Source organism: Zootoca vivipara, chromosome 13 (assembly GCF_963506605.1).
Source record: "Zootoca vivipara chromosome 13, rZooViv1.1, whole genome shotgun sequence".
NCBI lineage: Eukaryota > Metazoa > Chordata > Lepidosauria > Squamata > Lacertidae > Zootoca > Zootoca vivipara.
The window spans coordinates 26,474,246-26,498,929 of record NC_083288.1 but is presented as its reverse complement, the minus strand read 5'-3'; the positions used below and the strand labels follow the sequence as shown (position 1 = coordinate 26,498,929).

Sequence of the window (24,684 nt, the reverse complement as noted above, 5' to 3'; positions counted from 1 at the left end):
TAAAGCACACACCCTCAAAGAATCCTGGGAGGAGTAGTTTGATAAGGGTGCTCAGAATTGTAGCTTTTTGAGAGGTAAACTGCAATTCCCAGTATTCTTTCGGGGAAGCAATGAGTTTTAAATATTATTGAAATGTATAGTCTGTACTCAGGTGTGTTACTTGGTACTTTCAAGAATTGGGGCAAACATCAGTGACATAAAATTACCTCTGGGCAAATTAGGGTAGCATGTGAGTGGCTTGGTCATGTCTACAGAATGGAAGATGGCAGGATCCCCAAGGACTTGCTCTATGAGGAGCTAGCTTCAGGCACCAGGCCCGTTGGCAGACCAACTGTGCGCTACAAAGATGTCTGCAAACGTCACATGAAAACTGGCAACATCAACCCTGCTGTGCAGGAATATCTTGCAAACAATCGCAGTGACCAGAAGAGGAATGACTACTAGGCGTTACGCAGAGAATAAATGCGATAGTTCTTCTGCAGCACCACAGTCAGACGCATTCATCTGCCCTAGCTGCAACAAAACATGTCTCACCCGTATCAGTCGCTACAGCCACAGCAGACACTATAATCTTCCAACAGATCAGCCCCAAAGGCGCACTCTTCCATTGTCTCTCAAGACAGACAGATACCAACCAACTTCCTGGGTGGGATGTCTCAAGCTGTGGTTTGCAGTGTGCCCAGTCACTGTATAATCAAAGTATTTTTGTTTTGTTTTTAAAAAATGGTTTATTGGAAGGAACGGGAGATCTCAGAAGCAGCACAAAAGACCCAGGTCTCAAGCCCCACGGGCCGTTCCTAACAAAGTTCCTAGTTGCAGAGGATAATTTCTTACCTTTTCCTTTGGGGCATTATTCTCTTGCTGAAGGTTCCCATTAAATAGACCCTTCACACAGCAACTCCTGCAGAAACAGCAATGGATTTAGGGCTAACTGCAAACTGAAGTCCTCTGGCCATGGAAGATAACGAAGTTAAAGCTGGAAGACCTAGTGGGGGAGGGGAACATGCTTTCACATCTTCTAATTTAAAGGCTTCCTGTGAAAAGTGATGGCCACAGACCTTGGCTGTGTACATACCATAACTTTATTTTAATCTGTTCTAAATAATCTGGATCTAGCTCTGTCACTGGAGGCTCAGGTAGCCTCAGTGGCTAGAAGTGCCTTTTTACCAACTGCAACTAGTTCAGTTCAGCAGCTATGGCCACTCCTAAACCGGGAGAGTCTGGCCACTGGTTACTTCAAGGTTGCAATGTGCTCTATGTGGGGCTTCCTTTATCCTTGACCCAGAAGCTGCAGTTAGTGCAGAATGCTGCAGCACAATTACTGACAGGAGTGAGGCCTTTTCAGCCCATAACACTTGTGCTCAGGGGAGGGCACTGGTTGCCAATCTGCTACCGGGCAGAGTTCAAGGTGTTTCTACAGTATTAGTATACAAATCCCCTAACAACTTGGGACCTGTTTACCTACGATATTGCCTTACCCCAGATGTGCCCACTCAACCACTTTGATCAGCGGAATTGTCACTTTTTCAAGTGCCACATAATACCCACACCACATCTGTAAAAACTCATTTAGATTGGCAACACCAACACTTCGGAACTCCCTGCCTGAGACCCCTGGGTATGGGACGGTATATAAATTCAATAAATAATAATATTAATACCAGGCAGGTGCTTTCGCTGTATTCCTTTCGGTGCCTGCTGAATGCATTCTTATATACACAAGCCTAATCAGTTGTTCGGAGCTGTAATCTGTTTTAGTCTGTTTTATTGTGGTTTTATCTTCTTCACAATTTACATTGCAGTGGAAAATGTTTAAGTGATGTTTTTGTTATTTTTTTTGTAAACCACTTTGAGCTTTTTCCTACAATCAAGCGAGACATACATTTTATGAAATGACAAACCTACATATATAAATCCCATTTTAAAAACATAGATTCAGTACCAGTGGAGGCTTGCCCATGAGGGAAAATGGGGCACAGTCCCACCAACCTCAGTCCACCTCCAGGCCAGCCCTACTTTCCTGTTTCAGTACCTCCTGCCTCAGTCCAAGGAGTGGCTCAGTCTGCCATTGTCTCTGGCTCCACCTACTGTTAATCTCCCTGCCTTTCGCCCTACCAGTATCGATGGGCACCAACCACTACTGTTCACTGTTGCACTGCACCCATTTTGAACTATTATCATTTCAACATGAGTACATTGGGTGGGTGATTCCCAACGAAAATATTCGAAGCAGACCCAATGAAATTGACTGGAGCTACTTAAGCCTTTGATTTCAATGGGTTTACTCTTAAGTATGACAACATTGTATTAAATTAAATTAATAACCTTTTTATTTCCATTTATGACTCTTAAAAACATCCCTGGGATTTCAGGAAGATCAGTGAGGGGCAGAAGTGGTGAGATTGGAGGTGCCCAAGGCTAACAACCCTTTTTTTTCAATATCTTTGGCATGGGGAGGGAGTATAAAAGGGCACAACCAATATAATTTGCCTCACTGCCCACCACCTTATTTACAATGAGGCGACCAAGGGGGTTATGGAAGGGCAGCAAACTGCTAGCCGTCCAATTGATGGTTATTGGCATTTCTTATTGTGAGGGTTTTGCCGGGTTTTCTGCCTCAGGTGCCAAAATAACTTGACTAGCCTTGGCTCCCGTTCACCCTGTCTCGATGACAGGAACTCCATTAGCCCCTCTGCCTCAGGGAGCAAAATGTGTTTGGCCAGCTCTGGCGCTTTCTGAAACCATTCGCAACAGGCCCAGTCCTGAAATCCTGATAATTTGCCCTATCTTTCCAGTTCTCTCAAAATTTCACTAAGGATTTGATCAGGGCCTGTGGTAAATAGGAGGATAATGTCACTGACTTCATGTTCCACATCATTATCAGCCCGTTCCATTTTATTTCTCAGAGAGATTGGCGAGATTTCTCTAGAGAAGGTGAAGAACAAAGGTGAGAGACGGGAGGCAGAGCGGCCTACAGAACAGAGGTGGGGGACCTCTGATCCAGGGGCCAAATGTGGCCCCTCAAAACCTTTCCGTCTGGTGCAGTGGTGGCTGGTCCATTAGGGAGAATGGGGCCCTGCCCCACTAACCTCAGTCTGCCCTCAGCCAGCCCCCAACCCAGATTAGCGAGGCGACACTGCTTGTCACCTTCCTCCTCCTCCTTAGTCTTAGCGTTGCCCTTGTAAAACTCACCAAGGAGGATGGGGACAAAACTGGAATTAAGATGGCTCTGGTCATTACCGGCTCTGGCTCCACATATTGTGGGTCTTCCCAATTTCTGTCCTACCAGTCCCAATGGGCACCAACAACGACCATTAATCTGGCCCTCAGAACTTGCCCCAGACTTCGTTCATTCTCCCCATTATATTTATGGCTGATGAATCCCATCCATTCGTGCACTAATGAGAATGATAATTTTATTATTTGTACCCTGCCCATCTGACTAGGTTGCCCCAGCTACTCTGGGCAGCTTCCAACACATATAAAACATCAGACATTAAAAACTTCCCTATACAGGGCTGTCTTCTGAAAGTTGTGTACTGTATTTTTCTGCTCCCATGTATAGGACGCCCCCTATTTGGGGGGACTCTGATTTAAGAAAATGGGGGGAGATGGCCTCCATGTATAAGACGCCTCCACATTTTTGACATTATTTTAAAGGGAAAAACCTAGTCTCATGGGAGGGCACCATTACCAAGAAGGCCCACTGCTTGGTTCCCTGTAACTTTACTTCTTGCAGTGAAGGAACGGCCAGAAGGCCCTCGGAGCTGGACCTCAATGACTGGGCTGAACAATGGCGGTGAAGATGTTCCTTCGGGTATACAGGGCCAAGGCAGTTTAGGGCTTTAAAGGTTAGCACCAACACTTTGAATTGTGCTCAGAAATGTACTGGGAGCCAATAGAGATCTTTTAGGACCGGAGGTATATGGTCCCAGCGGCCACTCCCAGTCACCAGTCTAGCTGACGCATTCTGGATTAATTGTAGTTTCTGAGTCACCTTCAAAAGTAGCCCCACATAGAGCGCATTGTGGTAGTCCAAGCGGGAGATAACCAGAGCATGCACCACTCTGGTGAGACAGTCTGCGGGCAGGTAAGGGTCTCTGTTGAGACAGTGCACAAGCTGCTGTTGACTGACATCATGCAGGATTTGGAGACTCCAACCCTTTTGTAGCCATTTCTTAATGAATTACTATTCCAGGTCTATAATGTGTAACAAGGAAGAAGAAAGCAGCAAGAATCTGAAGTGCTTTTCAGATAGAGCAGCCATATGTGCTACCTTTGAACTCAGATTTGAACTCAGCAGCAATGCTTAATGAAAGTTTAAAATTAAGGCTTCTGCATAGAGCACCTGGGCAACAGCAAAACTCTGCTTATTTAGCAAATTGGGAGATGTTCTCTAAGGAGATGACTGCTGTTCACATATGGCCCCCATAATATTGCAGCAAAAGCAGCACAAACATCTATAGAGAAATAGTACCTAAAATACAAGTCTGGGGCATAAATGTTGTATTACAAGGTTGCTGGACATGGGAATTCCTCTTTCTCACTAGGCTCTATATCCCCCAAACTAAAGTTCTTTGTGAACATGGTAAAGGAATCTAACTGAAGGCTGAAGTCACTGGACTAGGCTAAATTAGCAGCAATGATTGAATATATTGTGAAACATGAATTCAAACATGTAATGCAATAAAAAAGAAGGTAGCCAAGAATCCTCATTCAACAAATAAACATTTTACATTTGAAAATAAAATAAAATAAAATGAGGCATGGTAACAAAAAATTCCTCTGGGAAACTTAATTGCTTGTTTTTCATCCAATTGTTAATTTTGCTCCACCTTTTTTCAGCCACTAAGCCAGTCTGCTGATCTTATTTTGTGATATGTGAAAGCACTCCCATCCTAGCAGTCATATCAAATGATCTAATTAACAACTTATTTTCAAAATATAACCACTCATTAAATGGAAAATGTAACAGATGACCTCACATCTTTAAAAAGTATTTCTGAAAAGATCAACTTCTGCATAGCCATTGTAGAATTCTACAATCTCCATGCCTACTTCTAAAACAACAAAACTACCGTAACAGCAATGTTCTGTGCATGTCAGCCTGAATCCTGTTGAGTTAAATGGGACTTACTCCAGGGTAAGAGGGTATCAAATTGCAGTCTTAAAACCTTAATAAACATTTTAAAAATGAGCACAGTAAAGTACAAGCGGAGCTTGCAACAAAAAGTTGCAGTGTGGAGAAGTTTGGGTTCCCACCAATTTGTTCCTCCTCAGTCTATCTCCTACCCTGTGCCTAATGAGCATGTTCTGTCCTTACTGGGCCTCTGTTTGGTGTTTATTGAAGTTTTTTGTTTTTTAACCTTGCAAACCTTGGGGTCCCCCCAAACCTGCTAATACACCTTCTTCTTTTGTATGGACGGTGCTGCTTTGGCTACATAAGGACCACTGCCGTCTGGTTGACTCCTGCAGGTCTGTTCAGGAATTGAGCTCACTAATTATAAATACAACGACCCTCGAAAATGTATGCTGAAGCCTTTAAAAGATGTGGAAACTGATCACAATACATTTCTGTGAAATTTAAACCATTTTATTGTGCATAATTTGCTCTTTAAAACTGTAAGGTTATCATACACTTTCTTGATGGTCACTGCACAAAGGCCAACCAACCTTTGTTGCAGGAGTGCTACAAAGGAGGAAAATTTTGGCTTCTTTAACACAGCCTAGCATCCTTCCTCACAGAAATAGCCTCCTGGGGTCTAAATTCCTACAAGACATCGGAAGTACTCAAACTTACAGGATTAAAAAAAAAAACCAAACAAAAAACAAAAAGGAGACAGATAATTGCACAATATTTTTTTTTGCATCTGTTCATTCAGACAACACTTTACAAAATAGTTTTGAAGGGGATACTGCCGCAAACAGGTGGGGGATGCACCACCAGTGTAAGGTTTTGATTGGATTAAGGCTTCCATTGTCTTCTTGGCATTCTGTTGTTGTGGATATATTTCATTGCATTCTTTCAACACTGCAAATCTACACACTTATTTTCTCTAGGAGTTTACAACTGCGATAGCATTTTTATATTCCCAACTGCCAGGTGCAATTGCAAGGAGCACCCGACAAGCAACCAACATCCTGTTATGGACTTCGGTTGCCTACAAATACCGGCAAATGATGTTTTAGAAGTTAGTTTGGTAACGTTAACTCCTGGGTGGAATACTAAAGTATTTTATGGAAGTCTCTATCCTGGCAGATTGACATATCTAAAAGCAGGGACGCTGGGCTTTATATATTCTGTAATGTGTTTGTTCACAGGAGACACTGTTGTTTTTAAGGTCATTTACATTCTCTGGCATTTAAGTTACACTCTAATAGTATTCAGAAATGTCTTTAACACATTCCAGTCCTGTACTTCCACACTTGTCTCTGAAGAACGTGGAAATGGTCTCTGCTTACTGAAGAGGAAAGAGTCAAAACTAAGACACATTTCTGGGGAAGGAGCAAGAAACTGCTTCATCAGTTACTTTCCCACATCTCTCAGCTCCCATATAGCAAATCTTTTTTTTTTTTTCCATGATAGGTTTCTCAGCAAAAAGGAGGTTTAAAAAAAGTCTTTCCTCCTCAAAGAATCATGTTTATAAAGATGAAAGAGCCAAAGAGTCAAATAATGACCCAAAAATTCATTTCCATTAATTCTGTGTCAATTAAAATCTGATGAATGATGTGCCTGGGGTGTCAGTGGAGCACGAGAATAATGCTGTTTCTGTGGCAGGAGAAGGGAAGAATCCAACAGTATCAGTCAGTCATACATCCAAGCTCAGAATCCACCTTTTTGAGGTTAAAATTCATCACTTTCTACTGCATGGAGCTGTGTGTCATCCGCGTCAGTCATGCTGCTTGCCTGGGACTCATCCGTGCCAACTTTTGGAAGGAAAACAAAACATACAAACAAATTAAGTCATTTCTAGAATTCTTGCACATTTCACAAAGTAGGGACAATATCTTGTATGAACAGACCATTCTATAGCAGACCTTAAATAGTATGTTCCAATCCAATTTATGGGATATATTATATTATTATGTACACCACATATTATATCTTTTTTTTTACTTGCCAACCTGCCCTCCCCTTGCAAGGCTCAAGAGCACCATACAGTACCTCTCCATAAGCAAACTGCTCCTGCCTGAGATGTCCACAATTCAGTTTCCACACTCTCAGTCTCTATGTGGACATGGCCTGCACTACCTATAAAACTTTCAGTCAGTTTGTGATGCTAATAGCAGAAACAATTTAGCATTTAAGCCAAGCATTTAATATTTAGTTGTTAAAGTATTTCATATACATTATCCAGTTGAGGCCATTCATTCATTCATTCATTCATTCATTTTTACATTTACAGCCCATCTTTCCTTAAAGTAGCTCAAGACACAATGTACACTGCTAGCCCTTTATTACACCCCCTTGACTTAGACTGAACAATAGTAATTGACTCCAAGGCTACCCAGTAAACTTCACGGCCGAGGGAGAATTTGATCCTGGGTCTCTCTGGTCCTAGTCCAAAACTCCATACATTACACCACAGAAAAAGCTCTGAGACTGCAAACATATTCTGGAGCTGACCCAACACAGCTCATATTTATCTGTGGCCTTATGGAAAAGCAAGTGATACCTCGACTTATGAATTTAATGCGTTCCAAACACACATTCGTAAGTCGAAAAATTCATAAGTCGAATCCCATAGGAATGCATTGGGAGAAAAAATTCGTAAGTCGAAGCAACCCTATCTAAAAATTCGTAAGTCGAAAAAATCCTATCTAAACTGCATCCAAGACGGCGGACGGAGCTCCGTTCGTAAGTCAAAACATTTGTAAGTCGAGTCATTCGTAAGTCGAGGTACCACTGTAATTTGCACAAATACATCAATACTACGTATTTGTTTTAAATAACGGTGGCCGAGAGGAGGATGGCAGGAACAGCAAGGGTACCGTATGGAAGTAAGCAAAATGGCAGTTATGCACCAGGAATGTCAGGATGTCTGCTCCCCTTGAGACTCAAGCCTCCTCATTTGGTTTAGGCTTATTTATTTGTTTGTTTATTATCAACTTCCAATCATAAGAGCCAGCAAATTGCTTTTAAAAAACTGAATAATAAGTTGGAAAATGGCATTTTAGACTCCACGTTGCATGAAGTAACAGCCATGCTAAGTGCTAAGACCACTGCAATTACAACACATTCAAGTTATCCAAACGAGAAGCCTCTCCATTTGCCTCAAAGGGGGGGGGGACATCAAGAAGACTTGCCTGACTCATATGGGCAACATTCACTGATCTGCTCCTCTTGTGTTACAGGCTCTTCATCATCTGGAAGGTACCGCTTGTCAATGGCCTCTTTGATCTGGTTGTTGGCTCCTTTGGGATCCAAGTCCATTGCCCAGGAAAAGTTCATCAGTGCGAGATGGGTCTGCCCCAACTTTTTATAAACCTAGAGAAACAACAATCATCAACTCCAATGTATGTCAATAAATTAAATGTTTGCAGCAATACATGCTTGCCTCTACCAAATGGGAATGTTCCACATAAATGTCAGAGTTGCTATTGGAGGGTGATTTGTCCATCCAGGCAACAATGTTCAACCTGTTCTTTATGGGGTTGAACAAGTTTGCAGTTCTGAGATATTGCAGATGCAGCTTTGTCTCCCAAGACTCAAGCTGGCCATGGAGTGCCTTCCACAACAGAATTCAAGCTGCATGCCATTTCTGGACAGAAACAACCACCCTCAGCTATCCAGTGCTCTGGCTGCCTCCAAATTATAATGCACTATACATGGGCCTGCCTTTCCAGATAATACAAAGGAGGCGTACATGGCACCATCCAACCATTTTAGGGACTCCACTTTGGATTAGAGTAGGGCTTAGTCCTTAGCATTTTATTTTCCTGAAGACATCTCACAAGGCAGCAGATGTTTAGGATCAGTTTTTCTTCTTCTAGATAGCCTACCTTCCAGCTGCAATAACAGCTAACTGGGATCAGGTTGGAAACAGATTAGTTTCCTGTCCATTTATTGGCCCAATTCAAAGTGCTGGCACTTATTTTTAAATTTTTCACAGCCTGGGACTAGGGTACCCGAATATTTGCTTATCTGTGTGTGCAGAGATCCACATTTTGGGGCTTGCCTTGCTAGCTAAGCCAAAAATTATAGTCACCAGCCCCCTGCCTAGCAAACCTCTTCACAAGCCTCTCTCTTTGTACAGTGGCAATCAAGAATTCCACATTGTTCCACTGCTTCACAGTGGGGTGAGTGGGTGTCAGTTTGGTCCCACTTAGCCAAACTTCCCTTCCAACTTTGGAGGTGAAGAGAGGGTGGAGATTGGCACGCAATTGCCAGGATGGTCTTTGCCCCACAGCTTCAAAGTTGGCAGGAGGGCTAGTCACTCATAATTGCCTGAGGGCACCCCCATTGTTGAAGCCTGGTGCAGCATAATCTATGAGCACAAACCTGTATAGCAAAGCCCTTCCCATAATCATCAACAATCACCTCACTTTTCTTTGAATCAGAAAATGCAAGGGAACCCAGCTTACTGCTATAATTTAGAAGGTTATTCTCAGGCTGGTTCTTACCTTTCCTATTAAGAAGTAAACAAGAGACTCTTTGGGAACAATTTGCTTCAGTTCTTCAAGTTCTTGTAAAGCATACTGAAGTGACAAAAAAAAGACCCCAAACCATTGAGCAGTTTTTTTCTGAGGATTATGAACCATATAACAATATTAGAGCTGATACCTTTAGTACAATACGAATAAATATTTTTTCCACCAATCCTAGTTAATTGTTTGACACATGGGCTAGAATTTCTAACATTATTTGCTAGAAAACACCAAGGCTTTTGGTTTCATGTGCACATAGGCATCTGAAACACATCCACAAGGGACCAGGGTATGCAGGAAATTAATAGATACTGAGCAGGGTGGGGTGGGGTGGGGAGATAGATCTCTCCACCCCAAAGTGGGATGATAGATGTATAACAAGGTTCAAGAAATAGACAGCAACCAGGGCAAGAGAGCTGGTATAATTACAACAAAAAGGAAGGTGGGTTATATGAACAGCTGGGAGAGTTTTGAGGCACATGATTGCATGAGCGTCAAAGAATTTAGTGCCAGCTTGTAGATGGCCAGCATATTTTGTTGAGAATGATTAAATGATCCAGACTAATTCAATATATCCATTCTCCCTTTCTCCCAAACTAGGAATCACATTATACCATAAACACTTGCTATAAGCAACATGACAGGGGAAGGACCCATTAGATAAAGTGAGATCTACTGATACTGTGGAACACAACTTGTATGAGGAGGCAATTAGATAAGAACAGACCCCAGAGCCCACAGAATTTATTAAAGAAAGAAAAAAATCCAACAATTTCATAGGAACTTACTCCTAAAGTAACACGTTTAGGATTGCCTTACAGGTGTTATGCAAAGGCTGTAGAGTGTGTCCAAGCTTTCAAAGGAAACACAAAAGGTTGCTGTCCAAGAAACTCAAAAGTGCAGCTCAACCTCATTGCAAATTGCTTACCTTATACTTCTCATTTGCAAATAATACTGAGGCTCTATGGAATTTGCAGAGGGGGTTCTTGGGATCAATATTAATAGCTTTGTTCAAAGTATCCAAAGCCTTTTCAGATTTCTTCAGGGCATGCTGAACCTAAAAAAGAAATGATTTATTTCTTTGTTTTAAAAGGACAATGCTTACTCAGTGTTTGGATTTGCCAGTGTCTATGTTCAGGCCAAGGGCAGAATGAAGCATAATTTACTTACAACTCCAATGTGGCACAACAAGACAGAGCTCTGAGGGTTGATATGAAGTGCTTTCTGGAAATGCATTTCTGCAAGGCTGAATTTCTCCTGTTTGTAGTAAATCATTCCCAACCCATACCTAGCAATTTTAAAACAAGACTGTATTAGGCACCAAGCTTGTATATTATTAGGAATGACACTTTCAATAGGCTGAGAGTGTAAGTTCACAACATTAATTGAGTGGTTGATTTTGAGCAACACAGATAAAATGAAAAATATTTCATAATTCTAACAGTATCTATACAAGTATGTTAATATTCTGCTTCTCTATTTTGAAGCAAAGCCTTTATATGATGGTTTCAGCACAGTCTAGTTCAAATACACTCTCCCTGTTACAATCCCAGTTAAGTTTTTCTCTCCCTACCTTTGATAAGCCTATAAACCATGGCAGCTGCTCAGAACTGCTTTGACATGGTAAGAGTTCCATCCTATTACCAGGAATATAATATTCTGTAAGTCATTTTGTCAAATAAAATGTAGCACAGCAGCAACCCTCACATAAGTGGGGAGGTATGGTTATATATGTTATAGTGCAGTGGCATCTAAGGTGTATTGCACAATGCATAAGATTATGCTTCAATCAACTGCTTGGGAGCCCCAAGGGAGGTGCAGTGCAGATACAGAGGTGTTCCCTGTTCTCTCCAACATCTCACATGGGAAATGTGTTTGTCAAAGCCAAACCCTTTTGAGTTTCCAAAGCTTGGTAGAGATAACGATTGCTTGAGGATGCTCAGTTTTAAATATATATGGTGGTTTCATGCCAATTAATTATTATTATTATTGATTGTTTTATTGTTTAAGGCTTTTTGCTTAATGTTTTGAGCTTTACACATTTGAGAAGGTATAACGGGGGGAGAATGGCATAATCAACTTTTCACGTGCTCCTGGTAGTGGTATGGAACCCTAACGATGCCACAGTCATTTTCAGAGCCAACTATGTCAGGACAGATGCATGTCAACTGGATGCAAGTCAGGGATAGGTAAAGTTGGAGACAAAAAGAGGGATCCCAAAGAGACTGCAAGTAGACACCTAAAGTTTTTATCATTGGGGATATTGTAACTCATACATTTTTTGCTTCTTCATCCTCTCTTTCTCCCACTCCTGGTTTTTAACTAATTAGAAATAGTTCTTACCAGGCATTATAGTGCCGAGGATTCATTCTAATTGCATTCCTAAAGCAGGCTAATGCTTTCTCAAGTTCCTCTGTCAACACAAATTCATGCCCTAAGAGAGTGTAGGCGTAGGCATAATTTGGATCAACTTGTATAGCTCTCTGGAAGAACTTGATGGCAATGTCATGTTCCCGTTGCAAACTGAAGCAATTTCCTGCCGCACACCATGCCTGGAAGGAAGAAAAGCAAAATGGTAGAAGACATACGATAGTATTTTCCCCCCATTTTTTGAGGAGGTGATGCAATGGAAAAGACAGAATGCAACAAGTCTGGATTTAACAGGTGCTGAAGTGCCTGTTTACATGGCAACACCTTTGTGGATACTTGATTTTTTTATAAAAATAATGTCAACCTCTAATTTGCCTTTTCCACAATCAAGAGGTGAATCAGAGGCTTAAGTGTGTTTTTAAAAATGCCACAACAAAATGACCATGATGATACCTCTGGTGAATTTTTATCCATATCAGTTAAGTCTTTTGAAAGCACCGAAAGAGCCACATCTTTCTGCAAATGCCACAGTGTTGTTGAGTAGATTTCCATCCCTTCCACTCGGTAGTTTTCAATCCTTCTTACTTCAGAGAATATCCTCTCCGCCTACAAGCAAAATTAACAAGTGGCATTTCAACAACATGAATTAAAAGACTTTCTGCATGATCACATTTGGATGATTATTGTGTGTGCACAATTCATCCATATAGTTTCTCATCAGGGTTTTATTTCTTAGAATCACAGAGACCTTGGAGGTCCTTCTGCACAATGCAGGAGGTAACCATAGCATCCCTGACAGTTATCCATTCTACCTCGACCACCACCTCCCAAGACATACTGTTGCAGATCTTACCTACATGTAGTTTCTCCTAATACTTAGCTGAAATCTTTCCATCCATTAGTCCTGCCCTCTGGAGCAAAAAATAACAAATTTGCTCTATCTTCTGTGTGACAGCCCTTCCATACATGCACAGAAGATGCTGCCTTCTCATATGTTAATACATGACCACAACTTTAAATCTACTCCAATAGATAGAGTGTATAGGCTGCCCAGCACCAGAGAAGCCCTGTTGCTGTTAAGCCCACTTGGGGAATGGTATGTAGGAGAGGGTCCTACGAAAGGCACTAACTATGCAGAGGCCTCCTCAAACTAGGAACTGATGTTGCATAGTTCAAAGACGAGAGAGTAATATCCAAATCTATGTTAAGTGACCTTGAAAATATATGGGGGAGCACTTTTTTGTACAGTACATTGGCAGACATGCAGCACAGAATAGAAGCATTCCACATCATGCTCACCTGCATATATTCCGCAAGCTCAAAGTAAGCTCTTCCAATATGGCACAGTACCCAGCCCGTGTTGTAGTGGTGAGAAGGCAAATGACTCAGTATATGAATTGCTTCTTTACAGTTGTAAGAACACAAGGCTAAATACCCTTTCCCCATGTCACGGAGAAGGCTCATCAAACCTTCTAGGAGAAAAATGCAATAAATACACAGGAGAACAAAGGAGATTAAGAAAGTACCAGCCTAAAGGCCCTATAGCTTCAAAAACAGAACATATTCTCAAGAAGCCAAAAGAAGAAATAGAAAATAAATAAAACTCCAGTATGTGGTCTAGTGAACAAGGTGATGACTAGGACCTAGATTCAAATCCTGACTCTGAGCCACAGTTACACATTACAAGAAAGCGCTAACTGGATTATTCTCTATGCCAAAAATTGCAGTAAGGAGATATGAAGAAGCATTACAGAATTCTCTTTCACTGACTATTTTGCCATGATTCTAACTGCATTTCCCCCCTTGCTTTTGTCTTATTCTCCACCCTCAGCCTTTGGGATGGCTTACTACTACAAATGAATTCTTAGGAAGAGTCCACACACCTGCTGCTGCTTTCTGTAATGTGAATGCCTGGATTTGTGGTGTTACAGAGGCAATCTTTCCTTCTGAAATGATGGACGAGTCAAGTTTGGTGATTTCCAAACTGTCATTTATGTTTGGCTGTGTGATCCCTCCTTTATTGGTTTTACACTTTGTCTTTCGGTTTGCAATTTTGGGCGGAAACTTCATTTTTAACTTTTTACTATTTTCCTATGAGAAAAGAACAAATATATTTAAGAACTCTTTACGCTGCAACCAAAACAAACAGCAAAGGATAATATTCAGGGACAGAAATCTAGACGTACCGTTCTTTCTGGAATTTGAATCACTAAACTGGAAGGGAGAAAAGGCAATCCAATCCAACCTCCTATCATATAGAAGAGCTCTCCAGTGACCTGTCTGCTATTCAGAACACAGTGTGCAAGAATGAGGGAGCAGGCATCAAACTAAGCACCAGCACACAGGGGTTTGGAAGAAACTTAGTCACATTTTAAGTATGATGTCTCTGGACTAGTTTGCGATTTTGTGCAGTACATATATATATTACTGAATACAAGATACCAAAAATGATGAACATTTATATAGCAGTATTAACCAGGTGACCAATGGGGTCTGTGATGCCCACAAAAGCTTTGCATCCAGCTTCTATTATTGTGCCCTTTGCTCTCATCTCCACTGGGGAAAGCTGCACGAAAATGAGTATTTGAGTTCAGTTCTGCATACCAAGCAGTTCTCGCCCAATATGAGCTGCTCAACAAAGAAAAGATGGATAATGGTAGAAAAACCCATGAGTTTAGGAATACTGGCAGAAAGTAGAACTGTTTGCAGAACATTTGCAAGTATGGCTTGAATACATGCTTTCTAGAAGTGATCTTCTCCATCAGGGAATAAGGGTAAAAATCCAAAACAACAGGTTAGCCAGCTATGATCAGGGATGGAGGAACAGATGGAGTAGCAGAAAAGGCCAGACCTCTATGATCTTTACAACCGAAGAAGCGAAGTGTTCTCTGTAATGGTATTGTTTTCACAGTTTACCATGATAATCTGTTTTGCAACAAAACCAGGGGATCTTGTAGCACCTTAAAGACTGCCATATTTTTTATGACACATGGTTTCATGGTCTACAGCCAATTGAAGCAGATTCTATGCCACAATACATTTGTTTGTATTCTAATTAGATTTGTAGCCCTCTTAAACATTTCTGCTTTTCATCTTGGCCCTTGTTACATTCCTCGTGATACTACTGCAATATATGGATTCTCCAACTGCTCTCCATCCACATGAGATATCTGATTACCAAGGGCATCACAGCAGCTGCAGTCCCATTTACCTTTGTTGTAGAACTATCACTAGAGAATAGGCGTGAACTTCTTCGAGGCAGCACATTAGGTGGAGCAGCAATGGTTGGGCTCAATACCTGAGGAGTTGTACTGAAGAGAGAGAATGAACAAAACTTCTTAGTGCAACCGTCAACAACTCCTTGTGGAAATTAGGGCATGCATGGTATGTGCCCACCCCACTCCATTCTAATGTCTAACTAGAAACATGGGGAGTATGACAACAGCAAAAGAAAGCTATGGAGAAAAAATTACCTAGAAACAGGAAGACAATACCAGCAAGTCTGCCAAGGCCCTAGTCTCACTACGGACTGGTTAGGCAAGGCAGACCATTGATACCTGAGTGCTCTCTTTGGAACTGTTATGCTTGGGCAGCCCCTGGTTTACTTGGGGGCTCCAGGCAATAAAACAAGCTGTGCCATAGCTGGGGTGCAAGCCTTATTGTGTGAGCAAGTCAACATACATAGAGCGAATAATTGTGTGTATAACTGGTATATAATTGGTGGTGAAGAGAGTCTACTTTGTCACCTCCATGCCATCCTCAAGTATACAACTTAGGTCCAGGATACCTAGCAGGCTGCCTCTCCCAGTGCAGATCAAGCTGAGCTTTAGGATCTTCTGTGGAGACCCTGCAGGTAGTTTCATGACTCACCCTCGAAAAATATTCCTGAAGAAAGCACTCATGACATATCACAACAGGTAAAATCCCCTTCTACACATTCATCGATGCCCGACCTGGAACCTTCTTATAGCACTGACCAAACAAGAGAAGAGGTACCTTTGCTAACTTTCCCAAACAGCTCACTCTCCCAGCCTCATCCCTCATTGCGGAGTATTATGGATTCAACAGCAAGACCAGAGACGGAACTGATCGAAGACCCAACAGGCCACATAAATCAAGTAGTCCAAAAGACCAGTAGCAGGCCACAGAGAGACCAAACGTCTGACGAGATAGCTGGATCGCATTTGGTGGCCCACCAAACCTCTCTGGAAAAGGGGACCTCCCCTGCCCAAGGTCCTACTCCTAGAGGTATGAGTGGCCAAGTTCAACAGTCAGATAACTTTGCAAATCCTCCCATTCAGCTTTTGCGAGGGATTTTTCATCAGAGGAAAATAACTGATTTTTTTAGTGGCTCCCCTCTTCCCGTATTAAAGTTGAACCAACCTTCTGAATGACAGTTACTCAGAAGAGAGAGGAATCCCCAGCCTACAATATTAAGTTGGAACATTGCTGGATGGAAAAGTAAAATATTAGATCCAGAATTCCAAAAATATATTAATTCCTTTCTTATCATATTATTACAAGAAACCTGGGTGGAGGAGGAAATTGAGATAAATGGCTTTGAGTCTATATGTCTGCCTGCTAGCCCGTCAGCGAGTGGTGGCCGCCCTAAAGGTGGCCTTACAATTGGTATCTCTCTTAAACTTCGGGCTAAACTTTCACTAGTGCATGCATTGCCGCCTTATGCTATTACCGGACTGATCTCTGGTGAAAACTTCTCCTTATTGGTTACAAATGTATATTTCCCCCCGGGAGGGTTAGCAGCTGATCTGACTTCTAGATGGGAATCCCTAGAGGATTTTTTACTTTCCTGCTATCTTAAGTTTCCAAATGTCCCTTCCCTTATTGGAGGCGATTTTAACGCTCGGATAGCTTCAAATCGGGAGGCTCTTATAAAGTCTAAATGGTGGGTCGACCCCGGCACTCAAACATACGATCCAGTATATATCCCCACTAGAATATCAAAGGATGTAAAAGTCAATAAGGCGGGAGTGATGCTTTATCAGATGACTTTACGCCTAAATTTAATTATATTAAATGGTAGATGTCCTCCAGATATTCCAGGAGAATTTACCCATCTAGGGTTAAAATCAAACAGTGTCCTTGACTATGTATTGGTCTCCCAGGATCTATTTTTGAATGTCACCTCTTTTAAAATTGACAATGCTCAATTTAGTGACCATCTTCCCCTGTCAACCAAGTTATGTGTTGACTGGCAGTTGCTCGACCGTTCCCACCCAATCCCGGTGATTGAGGAGTCGACTACTAAAATAAAGGGGATTAAATGGTCCCCTGCCCTTGCCCATAGATATAGGGATTTTATCCGAGAAAAGTTTCCTGGCGACCAGCCGGACGTAGGAATAGCCCCGCATGATCCAATTAAGTGTATGAGGTTTTTTTCTTGCCTGATAGTAGTTTTAACTCGCTTTTTTACTTCTCCAGCCTATGGAGTTAAAAACCATTATTTTAAATTTGGCGCCCCTTGGTTCAACTCCTCTTGCAAACAAGCCAGACTCCATCTACACACGATATATAATGACTATAAACTCTCCGGTGCTCCTGCCTTACCTCCATCTTATCCCCTGGCTAAAAAAGCATACAAACAGGCCCAGAAATCGGCCAAAAGGGAATGGCAACTAAATCGTTGGCAGACTATAATTACTGCCTCAAAATCTCATAACTCCCGGAAATTTTGGTCTTTAATAAAGGGAAGAACGAGGAATTATCCCCTAACGGTGATCCCGGCCCCTACGTGGGAGCAGTTCCTGAGAAAATATTTCTCAGTGGCAGAAGCTCCGACCACTCACTGGAGACCTTCCTCTAATCCCCTTCCTGTCTGGCCCAACACCGACCCTGCTGAAATCTTAGAATTGATAGCTGAGCTGAAAACTGGTAAGGCTCCCGGGTCGGATTTGGTCCCTGTTGAGGCTATAAAGCTACACTCTGCATGGTGGGCAGGGATTTTAGCTAAAACCTTCGACGCCATAAATGCCACGGGCTCAATACCAGAAACATGGAAGGAGGCCATTATAATTCCTATCTATAAAAAAGGCCCCCCCGGTGACCCAGGGAACTACCGGAATATTAGTCTGCTATCATCCATTGGGAAAATATATGCCCGTTTTTTGCTCGCAAGGTTGATGAAGTGGTCAGTTGAGGCTGACCTGATTAAGCACGAGCAAGCTGGATTTAGATTAAACCGTTCCACAACAGATCAGGCAATTATTCTTCATCACTTAGCCCGGAAATACTCGTCACCTTGACGGGGCCAACTTTGCGCAGCTTTCATAGATTTGAAAGCTGCGTTTGATAGTATCCCGAGGAAATTACTATGGGATAAACTTGCCCGTTGGGGTATAGATAGAAGACTTCTGTGGCTTATCTCCCAACTTCACGCCGGGTCTGTGGCCAGGGTGAGATTAACCCCTGCTGGCGACCTAACAAACCCAGTGCCAGTAAATAAGGGAGTACGCCAGGGCTGTATCTTAGCGCCACTTCTTTTTAACTTATTTATCAGTGATATGAGGAACCCATTAGCCGACTCACAAAAATTTATCCATGCCCCTCGAATAGCTGATTATCGTTGTCCATTACTTCTCTATGCAGATGATGCGGTGCTACTCTCTTACTCCAGAGTGGGTTTAAGGAGGGCACTAAAGATTTTTGCAACTTATTGCTCTCTTAATCATCTGTCTATCAACCACACCAAGTCCAAAGTACTGATATTTTCAAGGAGTCGTAAACTTTATTCATGGAAACTGGAGGGTACGAAAATCGAACAAGTACATAAATTTAAATATTTAGGAATTTATTTTCAGTATAATTTAGGGTGGAAAGCGCATGTTGCATACCTTCAAAACAAGACAAAAGCCCTATCGCACTCCCTCCTCCGTTTTTTCTTTTCTGAGGGGGCCCTATTCATCCCTGCGACCTTGAAAGTGTATAGCATTAAAGTGTTGGCTACAATGGCCTATGCTGCCCCTTTATGGGCTGCTTTTGCAAATCTCTCACCTTTAGAGTCGCTTCAAAGCCAATTCTTACGTCGACTCTTAAAATTACCAACATGCGTAAGTAATGCTGCTATTCGTTTAGAAATGAAGATCCCTTCAGTTGAGTTAGTCTTATGGAGGCGAGTTTTGATTTACTGGATATCCCTATGGCATAAACTCCCGAACCACTATCTTATTCAATGCATGTGGCGGGATGACTTCACAAATTTGTGGACCGGAAAAATCCATGCCAAATTGTTGTCCTATGAGATCTCTCCCTCTGAATTGCTCAAACTGGATTTAAATGCAGCAAAAAGGTGTATAAACCAAAGGTTGGATGATGCGGAGCTATACCAAAATTGTCTAGCTGGCGGGGGAGTCTGCTCACCGTTAAATATCGGCATAACCCCTATTTACCGTACTCCATCCTACTTAACAACGCTTACGGCCGCGTCTCATCGATATGCCTTCCTTAAAGCTAGGTTCAATGTTTTTCCAACTAATGTGCTGAGACATAGATTTACTAAGGGCCAAGTCTCTTCAATGTGTGCTTGCGAAATGAAATCAACTGAATCTTTACACCATGTTATGTTTATCTGCCCTATGTACAGTTCGGCTCGTGCTAGTATATTAAACTCCATAATCCAGCCTATGGCTGATAATCCAGTTGACCTTCAGCTAGCCTGGGTTCTTCAAGATGTGGACCCTTATATCACTCTACAGGTTGCTAAATTCCTAACAGCCGTCCTCTCGTACAAGAGACGGAATGGAATGTTAGCTGATTATTGATAGTTATAAGAATTTTTTTTTTAATGACATCAGATATTGATTTTAGTTAGGCGCCTAAATTTTTAATCTTAATCTTAAACCTTCAAGATATGTTTTTTGAATTGTTAATTTTTGTCCTCGTGAGCTGTGAATTGTGTTATATTATCTGTGGTTTGTATGAGTCTGTGGTTTTTATTTGATTTGTTTTGTTGTGTTGTGTTTTATGATGGGCGTACAGCCGAATAAACATATTTGATTTGATTTGACCAGTGAATTGTCACTTGGTGACAATGCAGAAGTGGGCCTTCTCAAGTATAGGACTCACCTTCTGAAATGCCTTCCTTCAGGTACACTGTGAAGAAGAGATAAGTTTTCCTGGACTCAACTTGATTTTTATTTTTATTTATGGTGTATAATTTTGCTTTAATCTAGTTTTTTGGAAATGTTATTGAATGTGATACTTTTTTTATGTAAGCTACATATATAATTTTATTCTATGAAACATATAAAATGTTTATGAATTAAAAAAAACAAAATCATGATCCAGACTTAGGAAGACATTTCATACCTTGTCTGTGGGCCTGAACTCTGTGTTTGTGCAACAAGGATTGGCGTTACTTCCCGGCTATTTCCGCTTTGTGAGAAGACTGACTTTGTCCCAGCTTGGCTTATTCTGGTGACAGTCTATATGTGGAAAAAACAGCACATCAGACCTATGACAGTGTTATTAAAAACCACTAGTATTGCTACTTGCAACTCATAAAGCTAAAAGGAGTTATCAGCTAAAATATCAATAATAATAATAATAATAATATCCAGTCATTATGTGATCCAGAGAACTGCACGATTAACAGAAAATGGCATGTATTTCTAAACACCAGTGGCTATCCTATCACATTGCTAGGGAAAGTCTTTCCCTTTTCCTCACACCATAGGCAGACCCATTGCAACCCAAGAAAACCTATTTCCACACTAGATCAGGGCAACTGTGCAAAATCCTGTGCACTATTAATTCCAGTGAGATTTTTTGGGGGGTGGGGAAGCTTAAATTTATCACATACATTATCTCTAAACCAGGAAACAGACAAAGCAAAGTTATTTTGAATTAATCTAGCTTTTTAGGAAGACTGAAATTTGCTAACCATCTCAATACTTGTGGCCAACCTTGGGGCTGAAAAATAGTCAATGAAAATACTAATGCCTGATTCAACTGTCCATTAACTTCCACATCAGTCTATGGAGAAGCACCCATTTAATGTAGTAGAAGCACTGGACAATGACCAGACTTTGGCAAATAAAGCAACTAATACATTTAACAGACATTAACAATAGGAAACAATAGTGGTAACTTTTATAACAACATTGCAAAAGTTCTAGTTTTAAGGACAACCCTAGAAAATAAAAGAAATATTTGCTGATGTTAGCATTCAAATATATTGTCTGCAAAAGTTATTGTACTGGAGAGATGAAGCAATCAAACAGTGTCTACCATTTCTCTCTGTGGTAGAGAGTTTGCCTGAAAAATAATTGGAGACAGGGGCGCCAGCTTGCAAGGGCGACTGGGGGGAGGGCAGGGCGGCAATGTCACATGCGTGATGCCACACATCCTGTCATGTGCATGACATTAGAATGCCGGGAGGAGCCAAGGGTGGAGCCAAATGCAGCAGCTGTGTGGCTTCAATGGCAGACGGCTCCTCCTCCTGGCACTGCTACCGGTGGGAGGATGCTTCAACCCTCCTTCCCCTCCATGGCAGTAGGAAGAGAAGCCAGCCACTGGAGCCGCTCCATGCTTTGCCCCAGCGCTCTTTGGAAAAGGGGGGCAGGCCCTCACCCCCAAAATATTGGGGAGGCCCAAAAGGGCTTGGCCCCCAGGAGCTGGTGCCCCTGACTGGAGAGCAAATACACAGAAATTGAACACCCATCAAGTTGCTTTGACAAAACTAAAGTTTTCTTCTTGTGACTTTTTAGAACAATTATCCAGATTTTTATATTTCCTTGCCTTCAATCTCACATGCACACCCTTGAATGCAAGGTACCTTCTTGGAAGGGGGTCCTGGAGGTGGCACATCAATTACTGAAGAAGAATTTGTGCAGTTTTGTAAATAGGATCCATCTGCCGGGCTAGGGGTTTCTAATGGCAAGATTCCAAAGCTGAGAAAACATACAAGAGTGTTTGAAAATATGCATGATTCCTCAAAGAGAGAAGTGAGTGGGCAAGGAGAAAAGAGAGAATCTTACTTTATAAACTAAGGACAAATTGCAGGGCAAAGGAATTTATATGCCTCAGTGAAAATAAGTTTCTAGACAAACAGTTTCCTCATTGTTACATATACAAGCTTGAAGACGTAAAAGCAAGAAGCTCAACAGTAATAAGGTATGTAAAAAGAAGCTCCAATTCTTTGAGGACAAACAGACATTTTTCACATATATCCCAATACTTTCATACAATATTGCAGTATTGTTATAGAGCTTGGTGGCATCAACCATGTTCAAAACAATGTGCATGTGTGGTTTTAAATGGAGGAAACTAACAAATTTATGACCAAAACAATCACATGAGGCATGTTAGGTCAAGAGGAGAACTCTCCTAAGCATACCTTCATGCAATTCATGGCCAAGCAGGAAAGCCCTATGTGCCTGGGTCTCCCATACCAACATGTCATACACTGCAACTTATTTTGCCAAATAGTGCTTCTAAATCAGTGTTGCTTAACCAGTGTGCCTCCAGATGTTTTGGGACTACAACTCCCATCATCCCTAGCTAGCAAGACCAGTGGTCAGGAATGATGGGAGTTGTAATCCCAAAACATCTGGAGGCACACTGGTTGAGAAACACTGTTCTAAATGCTCACAAGCCCCACTTCTTATATCAATTCCTGAAATGTAGCTAGATTTTTCTATTACAGCAGTAACTACTAAAAAAAAGTGAATCCTTCAAAATGAACAAATTCAGGCTGCAATCCTAAACTTAAAGCAACCCCCCCCTGAACAGTGTGAGGCCTGCTTCTGAATAAACATGCACAGGACTGTTCTGATATTGCATCTTAAGCATCTGTACACTTCAGCAGAGGCATAAATACATGAAAGGAGGGGAGAAAATAGAAATGGATGTTTTGTTTTATGCAGGCAGTGGCAGGACAAACTTTTCTGTCTCTGTCCAAGAGACTAAAAAGTGACACATATATCACTTAAAAATGGCAGCATTTATATATCGGTGGAATAACATTTCAAGTCTCTCCAAACATTATCCTACTGACTTGAAAGCCACCAAAAGAGTGCGAAGGGAGTTCTTATCGGGGAAATAGCTGAACCAGAGTTTGCCAGCAAATTCTACTCTATTAATTTAGGTCTTAATCATATCTATGGATTTATCTCCCACCTAGCAAATCTGGGAAGACTATGTAGTAACCAATTACTGCTGCTGTGAATGATTACAGTTCTTGTACACATTTGAACTTTATATATACAGACGTCACAGATCCTCTGGACCTCTTATATATCATAGCCCCTACTACAAAATATTTGGGTTTTCCTGCACCAATGTGAGTGACTATGCATCTAAAATAGGGAGCTCTAATCCATGAAAGCTTATGCCACAGTAATTTTGCTAATCTTTACAGTGTCACAGGACTCTCTTGTTTTTCTTATAGTCATCTTCAGTAGGCAGCCTTGAGGGTACTTCAGATTCGTTCTTTACCTTGGTGTTAATGGACTCAGAGCAGCTGGTCCACCCAGAAGACTCCGGCCAGTTTTTGGTTTGTTTTGAGCCTGTTTAGTTAAGAAGGCAGTTCCCGATCCAAGAGATACAGCGTCTGGTGAAATTACAGCCGAATCAATATAAGAGATGGAGGAATCTGTGTTGGAGGAATATTTAGAGTTGGAGGACTCCAGGTTGAGTCTGTTTAATTCCTGAAATGGAAAAAAATAATAAGAAAAAGCAGCACACATTCCCCCCCCCCAATGATCACTCTCAGTGTAAGCGATGATGGTAAAATATGGCTGATAAAAACTTACAAGCGTGTCTTGCGGCGTTTCCGTAAGAACTGTCTCTGGCTGCCTGTGGGTTATGCTATGATTAGACACCACGGTTGTGCATGTGTTAGGCAAGCAGCTGCTGAAGTTCTGTATAGATGTTAACTTGAATGTTTGGTCAGGGTCTGGCTTTTCACCTGTGTGAATGAAGAGAAAGGGATTTGGGGTGAGGGAAAAGGCTTCTTTTCAATGTGACACAAATGAAGAGACACAAATGTTATGTGTCCTGTCCCCCCCCCCACCATAGCTGCCAAGTTTTCCCTTTTCTCGCGAGGAAGCCTATTCAGCATTAAGGGAATTTCCCTTAAAAAAAGGGATAACTTGGCAGCTATGCCCCCCACCCCCACAACAGCACAGCATGGAACTGCTGTCTGAACTTACTGTTACATGGTCCTGTTAACATCCAATTGTTTAAAATGCATATTTAAAAGATACCCATCAAGTATAACAATTAGAACATGGCATACATCTTCACAAACATATCCTTAAATGCTTTTCACATTATTACTGAATACTTTGTGTTACAGAAAAGCTAGTAGAGACCTAACCGCTGATGTTACTATTTCCACCAGGGGGAAGCTATTTCACTATGCATTGCTAACAATACATAACCATCTAGTCCTGCATTAATCTTTCTCCAACAGTGATCAGCCAGATGTCTGCAGGTAGAGAGCTAGTCTAGGGTACATTGGACTAAACCAAGGCTTGGAAATCTATTTTGGGCCTGTGAACAGATTTTGAATTTTCAGAAAGTGCTTTGGGCAACCCTGCCCTCAGTTTACTCTCCAACACAGACAGATGGAGTGCACATAAACACACATTTTGCTTTTCTACCGTATCTGAGTAAAAGTCAGGATCCAGCAGAATTGAATAGGCC

The 24,684-nt window shown here is 41.6% G+C and overlaps 1 protein-coding gene across 4 annotated transcripts in view; it reads right to left on the bottom strand.

Moving 5' to 3' along the window:
- Positions 1-5,571: 5,571 nt before the first annotated feature.
- The window catches only part of CDC27 (cell division cycle 27), a 31,464-nt gene continuing 12,351 nt past the window's right edge, over positions 5,572-24,684 (bottom strand). Inside the window, exons 6-20 of one of the 4 annotated variants that reach the window (XM_060281512.1) lie at positions 23,790-23,944; positions 23,473-23,684; positions 21,812-21,926; positions 20,344-20,459; positions 15,230-15,329; positions 13,902-14,109; positions 13,318-13,490; positions 12,472-12,624; positions 11,992-12,200; positions 10,819-10,936; positions 10,577-10,705; positions 9,625-9,699; positions 8,304-8,488; positions 7,166-7,248; positions 5,572-6,927 (exon numbers count right to left, since the gene is read on the bottom strand). In XM_060281512.1, coding sequence (XP_060137495.1) covers positions 6,845-6,927; positions 7,166-7,248; positions 8,304-8,488; positions 9,625-9,699; positions 10,577-10,705; positions 10,819-10,936; positions 11,992-12,200; positions 12,472-12,624; positions 13,318-13,490; positions 13,902-14,109; positions 15,230-15,329; positions 20,344-20,459; positions 21,812-21,926; positions 23,473-23,684; positions 23,790-23,944 — 2,114 coding nt within the window. In that variant the 3' untranslated portion in view covers positions 5,572-6,844. The remainder of the gene's footprint in view (positions 6,928-7,165; positions 7,249-8,303; positions 8,489-9,624; positions 9,700-10,576; positions 10,706-10,818; positions 10,937-11,991; positions 12,201-12,471; positions 12,625-13,317; positions 13,491-13,901; positions 14,110-15,229; positions 15,330-20,343; positions 20,460-21,811; positions 21,927-23,472; positions 23,685-23,789; positions 23,945-24,684) is intronic. The other 3 variants (XM_060281513.1, XM_035135442.2, XM_035135443.2) reach the window with 3 other exon arrangements.